The 18,795-nt window shown below is 37.8% G+C and overlaps 1 protein-coding gene across 6 annotated transcripts in view; it reads right to left on the bottom strand.

Moving 5' to 3' along the window:
* The window catches only part of EYA1 (EYA transcriptional coactivator and phosphatase 1), a 230,450-nt gene that overhangs the window by 53,910 nt on the left and 157,745 nt on the right, over window positions 1-18,795 (bottom strand). For all 6 annotated transcript variants that reach the window (XM_043507718.1, XM_043507720.1, XM_038392868.2 and 3 more), the window contains 3 exons: window positions 9,712-9,854; window positions 8,517-8,600; window positions 1,450-1,539 (listed from right to left, as the gene is read on the bottom strand). In XM_043507718.1, coding sequence (XP_043363653.1) covers window positions 1,450-1,539; window positions 8,517-8,600; window positions 9,712-9,854 — 317 coding nt within the window. The remainder of the gene's footprint in view (window positions 1-1,449; window positions 1,540-8,516; window positions 8,601-9,711; window positions 9,855-18,795) is intronic.

Genomic DNA, 18,795 nt, shown 5'->3' with positions numbered 1-18,795 from the left:
TACTACTATATTTTGCTGCTCTGGATAAAATGAAATGTAATTGTAGATCAGAAACAGACTTGGAAAGCAAGTCGCTTGTCTTGTTATGGTCTTCTAAAGTCTGAAAAATCAGTTCTACACATCATTCACTAATGGCATTTTTTGTATCAAAACCAACAATGTCTTTATATTCAGCTTCCTTAATGAAAGAAAACACAGTAAAATACAAGCTTTCTTGTATTCAAAATGTAAATGTAAAAATAAATACTTCACAAAGGAATGGAAGAAAAAATAAAGCACATTTAAATAATTTTATTATACTGTAAGTTACCAATTCATCTGTGAGGAGTTTCTTCTCAGATGAAATGAAATCAAAACAAGGGACAGATGTTGTACAAACCACATTTAAGATCTGTCACACACTGGCATTTTTCAAATGATTTTAGCTCATCTATTAAATAAGGTGTATTTTGTTGATTTTGAAAAGGGAAACATCAGGAAATATTTAAAGGCTAATTGATGCCACTTAACTTTGATCAGCAGAAGTTGCATTTGAATCTTTTAAGATTCTTTCGCCTGTCTGGAATAACACACATTCCTAAAATCTAGCAAAACAACAACTTGATGATTAATGCCCGTTGGCAGTCCAACCACAAGCTTGCTTAACAGTGGGATTTTAAATAAACGGCTGTCTTTATGATGATGGGAAACAAATCTGATTATTTTCATATTTTCTTGCTCTGAAAATATGAACAGAAATCACTTTTTCTGTTTTAAGATGAAACAGCCACACATCATGGTGACAGCCGCTTTCAGCAATCCAGACGGTTTTTAGAATGATCTCACAAGAATCCCAAATCCATAGCCCACAGAGGCTGAGAAAGCCCTTTGCATGCTGACACCAAGTACTCACAGCATGCCACACAAGAGAGACATAACTAACAAAGAAATCCTAGTATGTAACAAATTGTACCTGCTACTGCGGAAGGCAGAAGACCCACTGTAATAAGCCTCTGAGATTGACAGCATATACAACATTAATGATTTCCCTTGGGTTCTCGGGTAATATCTCCTCACAGTGGGATGTAACTGAGAAATCTGCACCCAGCTATTAACTGTTTATAGAAGCTGAAGTTTAATATTTAATGGCCTGTACAGACTGTTGAATTCTAATGTTTATAGATGGTTTTGGTGTATCCATTTCTAAAGCTGGTCTATCATGATCATATATAAAATAGTTGAATAATCTAAAATTGCATCTCTGATGGCACAAAACTACTGTTTACATTAAATAAAAGCATTGTATTTCGGGGGGTAACAAAAACTGCTGGAGATTTTAAAAATATATGTACTCTAACATTTGCATTTGAAAGTTGTTATACCAAACCAGACTTTCGAGCTATTTGCTATCATGCAATATGAAACAAATGTTAAATAACCGCTCAGTGTAAATAAACAATCAGTACTTACTTCTAAATCATTAAAGAACAGGTGTGTGTCTGCCAAATTGAAAATCATCTCCTCCATTCGTAGTCCAAGTGAAACTGAAGTAGGTGGATCCTCAAAGAAGAAGTGACAAAATATAGTCAGTAACATGCATACTCCATATGCTAGAATAAATATTCCTCAGAAGCAGAGAATACTGAATATGTCAACTGATGGGTCCGCCACATAGTTAAAGTTGGACTCTCCTAAAACCTTGCACCATAGTATCTAAATATGTCAACATTTTAAAGGACACTTTAAACCTGTTGATAATGAAAACCCTGATTCTCCAACTGGGCAAACCCCTTTACCCATGCAGAGCTTCACTGCCTTCAGTGGAGCTCTGAATAGATATAAGGGGTCTACTGATGCTGTTGCAATTGCAGGATTGGGACCTCCCCTGCCCTCCACGATTTAAGTACTGTGCACAGATTTAAAACAACCATGGGCTCAATAATACAGTCCTCACACAAGCAAACTCTCATGAGTAAGAGGATTTGGTCATTAGCCTAACTATTGCCTTTAATAAATCACCATTAATGTTAAATTTATAAACAGCAACAACATATAAAATAACTCCTTAATTCTCTGCAAAACTGGGCTTTAATTATTCTTTAAATATAGCCCACCCATGCACAACAAACAAATCTATTGTTTGTTATTAATACAGAACACACTAAATTCACTGCAGAAATTACCATAACAACTTACTCCTTACTGAATTAATAAACTCAAGAAGTGTGTTCAGCATTGTGGTTACCATATGCATTACAGATATTTGTCCTGTTTTGATTTTTATATGTTTTATATATTTTCTATCTGAAAATTGAAATAAGAGTCTAATATATTTATTTGATGTACCTTCCCTCACTTAAAATGCTTTCTCAAGAATATCCGAGAGCATACAAAATAAAACCTTGAAAAAATATGTTATAATGCATGAAGACACAATCAATTAACCAAATATCAGTTTATCAGGAATTACATTTTATAATAAAAACAGGATTGCAGGAACAGTTCTCTTTTTTCTTAAATCTGCTTAGATTCTACAACTGACGACAACTCAAAATGGGAATTTTAATAGGTTGAGCCTCCAGTTTTTTCCTATATGAATCAAATTAATAGGTTTTTCAACAAGATTTCTGAAATTCCCAAACATTTGTCTGTCACAAGACACTATGCATTATTGGCAAAAAAACAGTTGAAAAAAGATTTGTTAACTTGGCAGCTTAGTCTGACATTTCCAGAGAACAGAAAATGAAATCAAAGCTAATCTGAAAGAATATTTTGCAAAGAAGCATTTAGACATGCAGATGTCCAAATAATGAAGCTCTAATGCAATTTTTTTATACAATTCACTAACAAGTTGACACACAATAAAAAGTGAACATTTTTCTAACTTAAATAAATACTTCTGAACCCCTATAAAAGAGGATTTTAGTGTATTGCTACAACTGCATCATGACAGTTTACTGACAATATTAAGCACTTTGCCCTTACAAATCAGTCTTGTATTTACATTTTGCATCAACAAAAATTTCAGAAGAGAACATTTCTATTCATAATACAAATGTGAAGATTCATCTACTTGCTTTAAAGTATGAATCAGACTACTGTTTTCCCTCTTTTGTAATGCTGGTAGTTTCACAGAACTAAGTTTTATTTTATTTTCCTGGAAGGGAAGTGTGTATATGTAAGGAGTTAGGAAGGTTCTATATTCTCATTGAAGTCCCAAGGATGGCTTTCCTTCTCACCACACATTCCATCTTTGTGGACAGTTATAATCTCAGCATCCTTTATAAAATGAAAAGGAGTACTTGTGGCACCTTAGAGACTAACAAATTTATTAGAGCATAAGCTTTCGTGAGCTACAGCTCACTTCATCAGATGCATTTGGTGGAAAAAAAATTTTTTTCCACCAGTTTTTTTCACCAAATGCATCCGATGAAGTGAACTGTAGCTCACGAAAGCTTATGCTCTAATAAATTTGTTAGTCTCTAAGGTGCCACAAGTACTCCTTTTCTTTTTGCGAATACAGACTAACACGGTTGCTACTCAGCATCCTTTATATTTCATCAGTATCATTTCTTATTTCAGTTGCAGGGATTGCTGTTTAATGAAGTAAAACACTCTGTCCTTCTAAGGGCTGTCTGTGCTAGCCCCACAGAACTGCTGCCAACCTAGGGAGCTGGAAATTGTAACTATGCATCTGACACTGGACTCCCACACGACAGTGCAGATCACTAACACCAAGCACTACTTTGGCACTTCAATAATAAAACAACACCACCACCAGATAACTGAACCAGTCCCATTCAAATGTTATGCTCATGTCCATTCGTGACCTTGCATGTTATTTGGGAAAACAATGCGAGATACTGGCTCTCCACAGTTGTTACAATGTCACAAGCAAACCTAAAAAAAAGTGTGTCTAAAGAATATTGTAAAGAAAAGTTGATTTTGTAAATGAATGATTAATTTTAACAAATTTTTAAAAACACACACTTGAGTCAGAATAGGTATATTTTTAAATTGCATGATGTGGACCATTTAGCTCAAATGTTATTTTAAACTATTACACACAAAAGAGTGGGGTTTTCTCTCAAGCTACATTATTAATTTAATTAGAAAAAAAGAAAAGAAAAACAAGATCAATGATGTTTCCTGAAAAATGTCAGATCAAATCCCATAAACGCAAGACATGAAGCAAAATAGGGTACTTTTAAAATAAAACGTAAATCTTTGATTTAACACCAAGTACTTGATTAGAAAGGTCGGTTGTGCCTAAAACTATACTTAGACTGCTGCCTTGGATACCACATTTAGTGGGCTGTAAGGACTTCTCTATATTAGGGTTTTAGCCACCAATGTAGCTGCACTGGTGTAACTGCACCAGTAAAAAAACAGGACGTGTGTGTCAACTCAGGGTGATTTACAGCAGTGCAGTGTGGACTTTGACTAGTTACAATGGTGACTAACACCTAAAGATGACAAAGCTAGATAAGGCCAGAATAATATAAGATGCCACGCCCTCTTTTGGAATTTAAAGCTATTAATTGCAAGGCAATTAGTGCGAGATGCAACACAATGAAAAGAGGCTAACAATCTGTTCACATTTATTAGGATTTGCAGTTCAATGTGAGCACCTTTTAAGGAATGGCCAAAATCAGGTGCAAATCTCAGAAAAAGAAACCACTAAGCTGAATGAAGAAATACCACTGTTGAATCTGTTAAACAAGCCTTTGCTTTTGAACACTAGCATTGGAGCCACAAACGTATATATGTCATTTGCAATTTTGACCCATTTGATGCCTTTGTCAGGGGGAAAAATAAGAAGCTGAAAAACAGGAAAGATCACTACACAGCTTTGCTTATTTTCTACTAGGCTGACTGGTAACAATTGAAGGCTTAAGTGAAACAAGATTTTTGTTTTTCTTAAATCTTTAAAATATATAACACCCCTCCCCCCAAATATCTTATATGTAAAAGACTATCTCCTTAAAGTATCTAATGTAAAAGTTTTCACAGAAAATGGAAATACATAAGGGCCACAGCATTTCCAGTGCCATTCCAACTGTATATCCACCTGTCTCAAGTTATCAATACTATACATGGGGCATAGACTTCTTCCCAGTTTCCAGGACCCGTTCAGTAGGCAGCTGGCTCAAAACGTCAGGTTTATGTGGATGCTAGCAGCTCTAATGTCAACTAAAATAACTGTTAACCACAAACGTTGGGGCAGACAGATCTCCCTTTCTCTTTTACTCTTAGTTTTTGCCTAAGAGCAAATTACAACATAGTTCCAAGAAAATTTTTTTAGTTAGTAAATTTGTATTATTATACTCATTTCATTTATTTCAATTGGGAAGAAAAATATCCCAGTCTTCCAGATTAAACGTTAACACTATGGCATCTTTATGATTTTGCTCATAAATAACATCTGAGGGACAGAGGAGAAAAAAAGTGACAAAAAATATAATTGGAGAAGGTGACGTAAATGGAAAAGATGAAGGGAGAGCAAATGGAAAAGGGGAGCAAAAAACAGAAGAAAAATAGTAGGAGAGAGGTAGACACCAAGAAAAAGAATATAGGAACTGTTGCTGAACAGATAATATCTGTTCAGAGCAGGTTAAAGTGTTGCCATTTCTCACTACATTTAATGCTTTCCTTAATATCCAGCTCCTCCAGTTAAATTGGTTATGCGAGAACCTCAGATTCCATTAAAAATTAAGTTTCTAACTCTCCTGGTTGTGGATAAAAGCTTGAAAATGGGAAGCCTCAAGGCTTAAAAACCAGAAAGCAAACAAACAAATATTAAAATCTCATTATTTTGGGGCCTGGAGTATGATGTTTTTGACAGTTGGGACTGGTAATACTGACGACAGAAAACTTTAAGACACCATCAACTGAGAAAATCAGATTTCTATCTAAAAATTGTGTACCTGTTACTGTCACAAGAAGCCCCTAAGATTGCTATACAAGAGGGAAAAGTATTTTTTGCAGTTTGTTCACTGTTGTGCGTTTGACAGCACTTTGGGTGTGATCCAAAGACCGTAGAAATCTATTAATATTTTTCCTATAACAGTTTAAAATGTGAAGAACTAGTGGGGCTAATGTAACATAACAAAGCACACATGAATCTAAAGTTCACATTTTACTATTAAAGCTAGAAACTGCAAGTCATGTACACACCCTGCTTATTCTAAGATGTTCCAATATTCTCTTCCAAAGCAAAGGCTACCTCGAATCACCATCTTCTTCCCATTACTTTTGTTAAAACAGTTCTTCTAATATCAAACATGCTTTGTTCCCACAGGTAATGTCCAAAAAAGATGGAATAAACTCTAAACTTGTTGTAATGCACGTGGCTTTAACATGGCCTAATTCTGCAATGTGCCAATGAGACCCAGTGTGTATTTACTGAATGGTAGACACATTCTGTCACATATGCATCAGCAGTTCAACTAAGCTACAAGTAACTGGTTTCTATAGTGACTGAAGTGCTATCATGTATCACTCATCTCCTTTTAACTTGCATATTCAGCTACGTACTGTATGTGTTTATGTGAACCAAGGGGATTGGAGGAAAGACATACAGTAGGTGGTCTGCCCAGGAGAGCAGGAAGGCATCGGAGAGGGAACCTGTGCTGTGCCACCACAACAAACAGAAGAGATGACATTTCCTGTTCTGTCCGGTGGTGAAAAGGGCCACCTGGAAGATGACCTCTGGGTGAAGAGACCACTTGTGGCAAGAGGAAAAGGCTCTGCTGAGGTGATCTGCCAGTATGTTTCAGTTTCCCAGGAGATGCTGTCACCATGAGGTTAATGCTATCACCACGAGATGAATGGCATGTGAATGGCAAGCTGAATATCCTTGTCTTTCCTAGTGTGGGTCCGAAGTCCTTGCAGATCTGGCACTTACCTTTAACATGAGATTCCCCCAGACACTTTAGACATCGAGAGTGCGGGTCACTCACAGGCACTGGCTTGCTGCAAGAGGCACATGGCTTGAAGCCTGGAGACATGGGCATGCCCAGGTGGGATGAAAATTCTCTTGACGATAGGGACAACTATTTACACTTCTATAAATACTAAGTCTAACTAAGAACTATATACATTAATTACAATAACCACACTCAAGAGGCCTTGCCACAACAAGAAGGATCGTTCCAGCAACCGTCACAGGCTGTAAGAAGGAACTGAGAAGATGCGGGGCCAGTGGCGCCCCAAATAGCAGCGCATATGCACATGATTCCTACATATACCACTAAGGGAAAAACCTCTGGCAACAGTGCCCACGGCACACACACACCTAGCACGGAATGGACATGAGCAAGCACTCGAAGACGAAAAACTGATACAGAATTATAACTTAAGAGCTTTATTTCAGTAGCAACGGATTCCAAGATGGTCATCTTTTGGTTTTAAAAACCATATAAAATGGATTGTAACCTATGTGCAGTATGCTGCAAGCTACTAGACTATCTATTCATTCACTTATTATTTCCAAAATTATTCCAAAGTCAAAAATGAGAATTCTCTAACAATACACAAGCAATTAATGTGATTTTTTAAAAAATAGATAATATAATCAATCTGGCTTGTAACAAGACAGATTTAAATCAAACGAGAAACAGATCAGACTTCAATTGCAAGTCATTTTGTTTCATAAAAACACAGAGAATTGTGAAACATTTTCCTCGGACACATCAATTCATAAACTGTTTTCATTCACTTTTCAACTGCATTTCTCTTGTGGCAAATAATTGTGAAACCACTATTCCAAAATAACATTCAAAACTCCTCCTACACTTTTTAGGACATGAACAGCAGCAAGGCTAAACTCACAAGCAGACACTTAAAAATTAACAATTAACGTTCAAATAAAAAATTAAAGTGTGGACAAATATATTACACTAATCTGTTCCAGACCCAAAAGTAATTTTCCTCATTTATAGCCTAGTTGAGGCATTCAAATGTACTATTTCGTTATCAGTGTGCCAAAAGGAAATGCAATACCTTATCCCACAAGTCACTGAACACTTCCTGAGAGGAGCCGAGCCTTTGTCACTCACTCAAGACCCGCTAAATCGACAGCAGGGAACTCCCCGGTCGACTCTGGTACCCCAGTTCCCTGAGAAGAGTAAGGTAAGTTGACCGGAGAGCGTCTCCCATTGATGCAGCGCAGTGAAGACACCGGGGTAAGTCGACCTAAGCTATGTCGACTAGTGTAACTTAGTTCAACTTACCCCGGTAGTGAAGACAAGCACTCAGAAAGAAGCTAATGCGAGCTACGGACGCTCAGCAGCCCCTATGATCAAACTGTTAAGTGGCACAATTATTGCTTCCAATAACGTAATTTTTCTCTTATAGAAGGTAAGGAAGAAATGGAGGCGAAAAAAACCCTCTTTATCTTAGTTTTTCTACGTACCCACTTTATACTTCAACCTTAGTTTGTCTCTCGTGACATTCCCCTAACATTCCGGTCCTTACTGTAGAACAAAACAACTATGCAGCAGCACATTATTGTAAATTAGTTCCTTGACACTTACCCTCCCATATCTGTTAGCATAGGACCCTGTAAGCAAGGAATGAAAAACGATGATTGTCTCATCCAAATCCCAAATGAATACTCTCTGTTAAACAAAAAAAACAAAACAAAACAAATCAATGTGTACCTCTGTAAAGTTGATACTTCAATCAATAAGTGTACAAATGAGAAAACTGTACTGAAATGGTCACATACTAACATGATGGTTTCCTTACTATTTTCAGAAAAACTAACAAATTGCTCCAGAATGGAGTTAAACAACCTGCTAGTTTTGTACTACAATTACTACTATTCTAAATTATTCTGTGAAGATATAAATGCAGTGATTGTTAAATAAACAAAAATAGAATAGTACAGTATGTTATTCAAAAGCCACTTGTGGGGAAAAACTGAAATACATTAAATAAAGCAATTGAAAATTAAACCTATCAGATTTGAATCATCTTCTGTATAGTATTCAAACTAAACAGCCTCGGTAAATTGCTATTCAGTATGACCTCTGAAATTAAAACACAAGGGTGACATTTCTAAAGCACTTATTATTTTAGGCGTTTAAGTTCACTTTCAAGAGGACTTAGGCGCTTTTAAAAATCTTACCCACAATAAATTGTGTCTTTGCCATTTAGAGCTAGTTGGAAATGTTATTTCCCCCCACAATTTTATTTTTGTCTAAATTTTCCAAGAACATTTTGACTTTTTGGCAAAAATTCAAAAACCAAAACAAACATATTTCATCTCCCTGGACTGACAATATCTCCCATGATGTATAACAATCTTCCTTACTGCCACGGGGAGTTAGTGCATGCTGGGAGTCTCTGACCACGTTGCATCATGGGAGATATAGTCTGGACAGGGAGTGCAGCCCGTCAAAGAGAATGGGGACATGAAGCCAATACAGTGCCATGGGACACTGTAGCATCATATCCAAAATGAAACATTTTTGGTTTCAAGGGAAACATTTTTGTTTCCATTCATTTTTTTTTGATAAAAAATACCAAAAATTTCCACGGAAAGCAGATTTTTTCATTAAAAAAAAAAGTGTTTAACTGAAAACCCAATTTCCATTGAAATAGAGTTTAAGTGGAAAATGTTCCACCAGCCATATTGTCATTGTATTGCTGATCTGTAAATAAGTCCCTCTCTTCAAAGCAATTGTAAAGATAGAGTCTGTAGTAAATACAGGGTATATAACATACCTCCAGGTCAGAGTCAGGCAGTGGTGAAGGGTTATTGTTTCTTCTGCCTCGCCCACGTGATTTTCCATCGGAACTGCGACGCAATCTATCTGAATCAGAATCTTTAATGGGCGTTGATGGACTGTGGATTGTACTATACTCTGCTGTAATGAAGAAATTACTTTCACCTTTCAGTTTAAAATCCAGGGGTCAATTTTACTTTGTTTTATTTATTTCTTTAGATTTGACGTTAAAAAATATAACGTCTGTACAAAAGCTGACTGCACTGACAATAATTAGGTCTGCATTGACGATAATTAGGCCTACAATAACCACCAAGCAGCAATACTACGGATATACAAATCAGCTAACTCCACCCATCAGCAGCCTTAATTAATCAGACAGAAGTAACAATTTACCTCAGCTAACCAACAATAAAAATGGAAAAACTCAAGAAAATCTTCACAACTCCAAATCATATACAAGAACATACCTCTTATCATTCTCCAAAATTCCTATAAAAATTTTTAAGTTTGTTGTAATTTGGAATAATTTTTTCACCTTTGTTAATCTCATTTTGGCCAAATTTTCATAACATCTCTCTACCATTATCTCCACAATGACTAGTGAATGCAAAGTCACAGTGCAAATGATATAAATTAGAATTCTAATATTAACCTTCAAAACTTTTAAGAATTGGAAAGTTAATAAGACTATATTTTCAGATGTCACATTTTTTTGTTCAAAGGAATTATTTCTAAGATGAAATAATCATTTTCATAAAATGAAAGAGCCAAAGAGTGCTCGATTGCTCAAGATAAGGATTCATGTTTTTAAATTGGCCCTATTTTTCTGCTCCTTATATTTTTGAAGGTATTCTTTAAAGACCTCCTCAACACTGAGATTACTGGATGAGTAATTTCAAAATAGGACACAGAATCTTTCCTAACTAATGCATGATATATTATGTTTCAGCAAAATGTATATACAAAAATATTTACTATTGTTACACATGTAAAAAAAAGCCTGAAATGTTTTGCTGAAAACATTCCTGTGGCAAGACAAGATGTTTCTGATGTAAGGAGAATCTGAATGAGCTCTAGTGGTGAGCTGTAGAAAAGGACTTCAGGAGCTGATCTCATTTGCATGGATACTCCCACCCTGCCTAGGTGCTCAGCATGATGGGATTGACTGCCCAAATGATCACTTGTGGCTGGTGTTGGATCCCCAGTCTCCTTGTTATTAGGGCAGCAGTAATAAAGGTCTGTTATCCTTGTTGTGCAAGCCGAGGGCAGCAGAACTGTACCTGGCATACCCCGATGGAGGGATTCACCCTCAACTGAACAGCACTCGCTAGGCAGGGGACATGGGTGTCAAAGCCCAATGAGTGGGGAGAGAGGGTGGAGACAGATATTTGTACCTTGCGATGTGGGCCCTATTTAAGGGTCCTAGACACCATTTTACCCTTCCTTTCTCCATGGTATAATAAAAGAGCTTATTTAGACTCAATTGAGAGTCTTGTTACATGCTGCACAGCTGAAATCACTCATACCTAGGTCTAAGTATTAGACCTATTTTGGTATAGTGTCTCTATTGCAAGAGACTGCCCAGTGTGCACCAGCAGTGAGGCTTCCACCACTAACAGCTGAAATCACAAAGAGCTATGTTAAGTGGGGGACCTTGAAGACATCTTGTCGAGTAGCCAGGTGGCTGGTGAAAAGGCACGTCCAGCAGGGCCACACAGAGAGGCGCGGCAATCGACTATTGGGGTGACAAGCGAGTGCCTGAGCAATGGATCGTGTAAGGCCCCCTTACCCCCTCCTTCCACCCGGGGGGGAGGTGAACTCTGTGAATGCACTGGACAAAGACAGCAACTGTGAGTAGGGTGCAGAGAAGGGATGGGCAAAACAGACTTTTGGGTTGCTGAACCTGAGGGGAAAAGGACACTGCCCAACTTACTTGGGGCTGAGTCTTTTGCTCATGGTTTATGAGCCCTAGTTGCAGTGTTTTCCCAAATTAATGCTCAGTTACTTCCCTCCTTTTATTAAAAGTTTTTGCTATACTCAGACTCTGTGCTTGTGAGAGGGGAAGTATTGCCTCTTAGAGGCACCCAAGGGGTGGTGTATAATTGTCCCAGGTCACTGGGTGGGGGCTTGAGCAGGTTTTGTGTTGTATTGTTGAAAAGGAACCCCTAGATACTGAACCTGGCCCTTGTTGCTGCTGGCACCACTTGGCAGAAGAGTTACACTATTCTTAACATCCTTAGCTTTAACAATACTGAGGTCTTGAACAATGTTAACCAAACAGATATCATGTCATAGTTGCTGGAACTACGGGACTGGGGGTGCTGCCACACCCCCTGGCTTGAAGTGGTTTCTGTTATATACAGGATTTACAGTTTGGTTCAATGGATCTCAGTACTCCCACAATAAAAATTCTTCCAGCACCCCTATATCCTGTGCAAATTATTCTTTATGACTGGTTGCAGGGAGATGTGAAAATTTACTTTTCATGAGATAAGTAGAAGGGTTGGGTTGCTGGGTGGTTTTTTTGGGATCTCTTTTTAATTCCTCTCTTTAGAATTTTAGTTTCAAAAGAATAACCTCTCATATTTCTCTTCCATGGCCAAAATGAAAAGATTTCCAGTCATTTCTCGTGACGGCAGTGAGAATTTCCATCATGCAACAACACATATACTGATTTCTTATTTCATTGGACATCAAGATTAACCATTCTCTCAAGTTCAGTAAGTCCTGAGGCTCATATCAATATTAATTTAATATATGCAACAGTCTATCTGTATATAAACAAAGTGCTGCAGTTTGGATGGATGGATGGCTATCCTTTCTCACATGAGAAACCCTTTCTCCTAAAGAAAGGGTTAGATTAAGTTAAAGGTCCAAAAAGCTTTAAAAGTCAATGCAACTACTCATATGACTCAGAATTACTCAAACAAGTAAGGATTCTGCGTATTGAATGAACAAGGCTGATATTCTCTAAGCCATGTGTTTAAAGATAAATAAAGATGTGTTCCTCAAATTTGCACTTCACTTAAACAACTAAATTAATCTGAAATATTCTAGAAGAAAAAACAACAAACCAGAATAAAATGTACAGTGTTAAACCATATGAGACAATCTCCAAAAGGAACTCAAGTCTACAATCTGATTATTTTCATATTGAACTATAAAAATAATTCAACTGTATAAAGCTACATCATTAAAAAGAAAAGCAGATATGTAATCTTTGAACAAAACACAGAAGTCATTGTTGGATACAGTTATTTAATTTAAACTTTAAAAATGTCATTTCCTAAACAATAGCTGGCATTCCAATATAAACTCCATTATATAGTACATTCCAACATAATATTCAAATTAATATTTTGACTGAAAACCATCTTCTTCCTGGGATACGACATAATTAGTAGTACATTATAATATATTAATTCAAATACAGGCTTTCAAATAATACTTCGCTACTTTTAAACTGACATTCACTGTTAATTTTTAATAGCTGTAAATTTTAACTGAAGAACCTTTTTTTTAAAAAAGGAAAAATATAGTAAATCTGTGTTAAAAGTGTTCTGACCCAACAACAGACATTTGTTCAATAACACAAACAGAACCAAATCTTTCTAGAGGTGGGGCCTGAGTTTCAGAGATGATGAACATTTGCATTTTCTATAGACTTCAACTGGAATCGAACCTCTGAAAATGTATATAGTCATTTAATTTCAGGTACCTAATTTTTGAAAATTCTGACCATAGAGCCTAGCTGCCCAAGATGGTAAATTATTGTTGTCTGGGTACATACTGATTGTCCTAAATAAGATGACAAATATATGTGGAACAATAACATGGGGAAATTGTAAATAAAGATTTAGTAAATGATAAGCGTAAACATACCTAAAGGAATGTGCATGGGTGTGTATGTATCAGTGTAATAAAGATGTGTTTCTACTTTCACAACAGACAAGTTCAGTCAAGCTTATTGGGTAGAAAATACTAAAAACTATGGCCCAAATCCCGGATGGATGGTGATCTGTGTGGAGGAATGGGGCACAATGGGGGACAAATCAATACAGGGAAACACTATGACCTGTGTTATACAGGTGGTCAGACTAGAGAACTTGGGTTTTTTTTTTAAACTGTAGTGTAAATTTTTTTGGGTAACCATTAATTTGGGGGTCATCTAAATTTAAAATATTTGTCTATTTGCTTATAGCATGGGTGTTTGACTAAATTACACTAGTATCATCTGGTTAGTGTTATCTCCTGCTTATTTTAAGTGTCCAGCTAGTCTTTGACTTAGCATATCATTTTGTCATAATTTTACATTTATTGTTTTAATAAAAGTACAGGAATTGCCCAAACAATCAGCACAGTGGTCCATTTATCTCAGAATCTTGTCTCTTTCAGCAGTTTCAAAAGAAGGTGCAAGAAACCTTGTAATGGAAAGGTACTACTTACTGAAGAAGTTTCTTCTTCCCTCCAATCAGTCAATGTTTTTCTCTTCTAAATTATTTTTTTAAAATCCTACTGAAAATAACCATGGCTGTTCTATCTATCTATATTTTATATTTGTCCTCAAGCTATCTTGTGACCATGAGTTCCTTGAGTTAACTATGTGTTGTGAGAAATATTTCCTTTAATTGGGTTTTAAATATGTTGCCTTCAGTTTAGTTGAATGCCTTCTTGTTCATCAGAAAAGGTAAATAGGAGCACCAAATGCACCTTCTCTATGCCCCTCATTATTGTACGTAATACCATTTCTTCCCTTACCATAGTCATATTATAAATATTTTTTGTTCTATGTATATACACTGTACTTCCCTCCTACATCTATATACTATATATTTAATCTTCTACATTTATGGAAAAAAATCAGTAAATAAGATTAAAACATTACTAATGTGCTATAAATGTAGCATATAACTTCACACTACAGCATATTTTTCTGTTCAGTTATTATGGAAAGGCTTTGCCTCTCAGCTCTGGTTCACTCAACTACTTCTGATTTACTGTTATGAAATCTGATAAGGAGAAGAAGGAGTCATAGTGGCTTTTTATTTTGCAGCACTGAGCATGGCATGGAATTAAAGAAAAAAATATTTAGCCTATGTTGATAAAACAGTAACCTGTGGTTCAGAATAATTTTAGTAGGCTAATAGAGTTGTTATTATTATTGTTTGATGCTGCAGTGTGTGAGCAATATAAAAACAACCTTCTTTATCTTTTAAACACACTATATTATGGAAACCAGGAAAACCTCATAGGGGCCAATCTCAAGAATAAAGCAACTCTTTCTTCCTGGAAATGTAACTTAATAAAATATGATTGTGGTTTCATGTAAGAGTAACTCTGAGTTACTCACTATTTTAAACTGAATTATTTAACACAGTATAAAATATAGAAAAGTTAATCGAGAACTGCACAAACCAAGGCTATCTATGTCTAAAACTATGATGATAGATGGATATGGGAGAGAAAATGTTTCCATAGTAAACTTAAATATCAAAACTCTACAGAAATTAGTCATTTTTCTAAACTGTAGCTGCTTTAAAATTATGTTTTTTCCTCAAGAGATTTTAAACTTTTTATAATTAATTAATACTCCTGTTACACAGTTGCTCTAGTAATGACTTGCCTAAATACTCCAAGGATTGCATACAGGACAGGAACATGCTGTTCACACTTCAGTGGCTCTAGAATGAGGCTCGGTGTACATAAAAAATTAGTTCGATCCAGCTACCTCAAAAATCCACACCCTTGAGCAATATAGTTAAGACAACCTCACCCCTGGTGTAGACAGCACTAGGTCGATAAAAGAGTGTTTCTGTTGGCGCAAGAAGTGTCTACACCGAAGTGCTACAGCAGTGCAGTTCCAATGCTGCAGCTGTGTACTCCATCCCTGCTCCAACTCCCAAAATTTCATTTTTAAAAGGCAGTAGAACCCAAAAGATGAGTATGTACATGAATAAGCCACCTCATAATCTTAATTGCAACTCTTTTGCAAGTGTTTATCCATGTAAATAGTCCCACTGACTTTAAAAGAACTACTCATCTGAATAAAATTAAGCACATGCACATGCTGTACAACTGCGAGCTTAGACTATAAGCATTTCAGAACTGGGACCATGTCTTTTCTACATTCTCTGAAGGGCCTAGCACATTTGGTCACTATATACACACATGAATGTGTCTTTAAAATACTATGGGGGTTCAACTGAGGCATGCCATAAGCCCCAATTAAGGGGCAGTACAAAGTTGCACTGCCTTAGGCCAGGAACTAGATTGTGACTCAGAGTCACTGCTTGGTTCCTGATTCCCTCCTTATTTCAAGATGGAGCAGGAAGGAAAACAACCTGTACTAGCCCTATAGCTTGTTCTATTGCCATACCAGCTCAGTTGTCCTGGCCAGCTCAGAGACACGGCTCCATTCATGTCCTGCCCTCCACAAGAAGGGGTTAGAGGCCTTATAGTGGGGTGACCAGATAGCAAGTGTGAAAAATCAGGACTTTTTTTTCCAGGGGGTATAGTTATGTATATAAGACAAAGCCCCTAATATTGTGATGGTCCCGATAATATCAGGACATCTAGTCACCCTACCCTGCAGAGGCTTCTCTTCTTCCTTCATTGCTACCTGTGACACAGCCCCCTTATTCCCCTGCGTAGGGGATTAGCATGAGTTACAAATTTGCTTATAGTCATTAAATACATAACATAAATATTTCAATTGCAAAGCTATCCCTGACAACTTATCACACCCAAGAGGGAAGAATAGCAAGCGGAACAAAGGATATACTGTAGAGCAATGGCAGGGCTGGTAACAAATGCAACCACATGTACGGATTCCATTGTTGGAGATTGAAAGAGAAGCAGAAAGAGGGCCGGATAGAGGACACAGATCATCTCCGTTAAGAAAGCTACACCAAGAATTAAGTTTCCACACAAGTTTATTGACCACACCTTATGGCAGGGGTTTTCAACCTTTTTCTTTCTGAGGCCCCCCCAGAACATGCTACAAAAACTCCAGGGCCCAGGGTAGGGAGCGGGGGGGGGGGGGGGGGGGGAAGAGGGGACTCGGGGCTCTGGGCCAGGTAAGGAGTGGGGGCCTCAGGCATAGGTGTAGTTTGACTTCTATTTTGGGTGGGCAGGAGCCAGCAGGCGTCAAACAGGCTCTGCTCAGCAAAGCCTGGGGGATGGAACACTACCTCCACCCCCTGACTCACTTCAGCAGGCAACCCACCTGTCTGGGTTGGGAGGAGGGAGGGACAACCAAAAATTATAACTCATAGGTGGGAGGCTCAGCTCAAAAAGTTTGAAAACAGCTCAGGGTGCAAGAAGAAGAAGTTAGGGGTTGAGTGAGGGAATGGGGGGTAGCTAGGGGCTGTACATGTGCGGGAGGGTAGCTCAGGGTGCTGGGAGGGTTCTCCCTGTGGTAGATGCTCCCCAAGGGCTCTGCCAGCCACAGAGCTGGGTCCCCCCGCCCAAGCATCTCATACTAGCTACATGAGCAAAGGGGGCTGAGGAGCAGCTTCAACCTCCTGCAGCAGCAGGAGATGAAGGAGCACCATGGCTGCCTGCTCCATGGCACCAGCCAGAGCAGCAGCTGTTCTGCACTGCCCAGCTCTGGCTTCTGGCCAGGGGGCGGGGAGAGAAGGAGGTGGAGGGTGGGGGTGGAGTGCCCCAGGATTGCCCTGCTCTTGCACTGTAATTTGGGGTGGTGCAACATCTCCATGTCTCCCCAACTCTGTCCAGGGCTCCTGCCCCATGGAGAGCACCGGGGCTCAGGGCTCCAGAATTCAGCCCTGCTGCTCCCAGCTTCAACTCCGCGGGTAGCGCCAGGAATCAGGGCTTCAACCCCACGGCTCCTGGCTTCATCCCCGCAAGAGGTGCTCGGGCTGGGGCTCTGGATTTTAGCTGCAGGGCCCCATGGACCCTCTGAAAGGGTTCGCAGACCCCCTGTTGAGAACCGCTGCCTTATGGTACCTCAGACAATTCACCATTTCTCAGCGAGACTTTAGCCAGACATGGGTCTTTAAAAAAGCAGCTGACACAAAGACCTTGCCAAGACTTGTGGAGGTACTGTTTGAAAAAGGTATAATTAAATATTAAGTCAAGCATTGATTGTGCCACTAATTTTAAGTAAGGCAGGATAGGTCCCCTGTTTTAAATGGGAACATCACTTTTAAAAAGAAAAGCAACAAATAGTCTATACTCTCCCAGTGCAATTTAAAAAAAACAAACTCTTTGCTGAATTAGAATTATATGGTAAATATATTTTGATAAAAGTTAATTGTTTGTTTGTAGTAAAGGGAATTTTTTTTAGTAACATCTGAAGTCATTATACGTCAGTGAGTCACAGAGTATTAAACAACAAACCAAACCAAAGCACAAGTAAAAAAAAAAGAAAATCGGTGAATCCTGCTGCCTTCCATAGACATTCATTTATACTGTACAGAAAGAGTCCTGTCTCCTTCTGTATCCTGCTTCCTTCCCAACTCACCTTCACTAACTGTATAGAAAGACACAGAACTGCCTACATTTTCTTCAGCTATGTATTCATGCACAAAAACCGACAGAATGCTGGCAGATCACATTAAGAGATCACATTACCAAATCCATTGTGCATGTGCAAAGTATGTTTTTTAAGAACTCTTATAACTTTGCCAAATCACAACGGGATTTTTACCACACCACTGAGAAGCACATCTGGAACCTAGGAACTTTTCCCTGAGAAATTTCAAACTTCTGCCATATACTATTGATATGCTTGAGATATTGGGGGAAAAACCACCTTTTTTCATAATAATGAAAAAGGCATATTTTTTCACTCTTCATTTTTAAAAACAGCTGGCCCATTTTGACTCAAGCTTGCAAAAAGAAAAAAACCCAACAACCTCCTTGACTAAATTAAGACTGCTAAATTTCAGCCAAAAAGGTGGGGGAAGTTGCAAGTCACTGAAAGTGTTTTATTAAGATTGCACAAATACTTCCAATGTAACTACCCATTATAAAGATTATTATGAGTTTGGTTATAATATGTGCAATATAAAGACAATCGTTCTAAGTGTACAGTGTGCTAAATCTTGAAGGCCTC

Source organism: Dermochelys coriacea, chromosome 2 (assembly GCF_009764565.3).
Source record: "Dermochelys coriacea isolate rDerCor1 chromosome 2, rDerCor1.pri.v4, whole genome shotgun sequence".
NCBI lineage: Eukaryota > Metazoa > Chordata > Testudines > Dermochelyidae > Dermochelys > Dermochelys coriacea.
The sequence above is the reverse complement of the archived record's forward strand: the minus strand, read 5'-3'. Positions and strand labels throughout refer to the sequence as shown.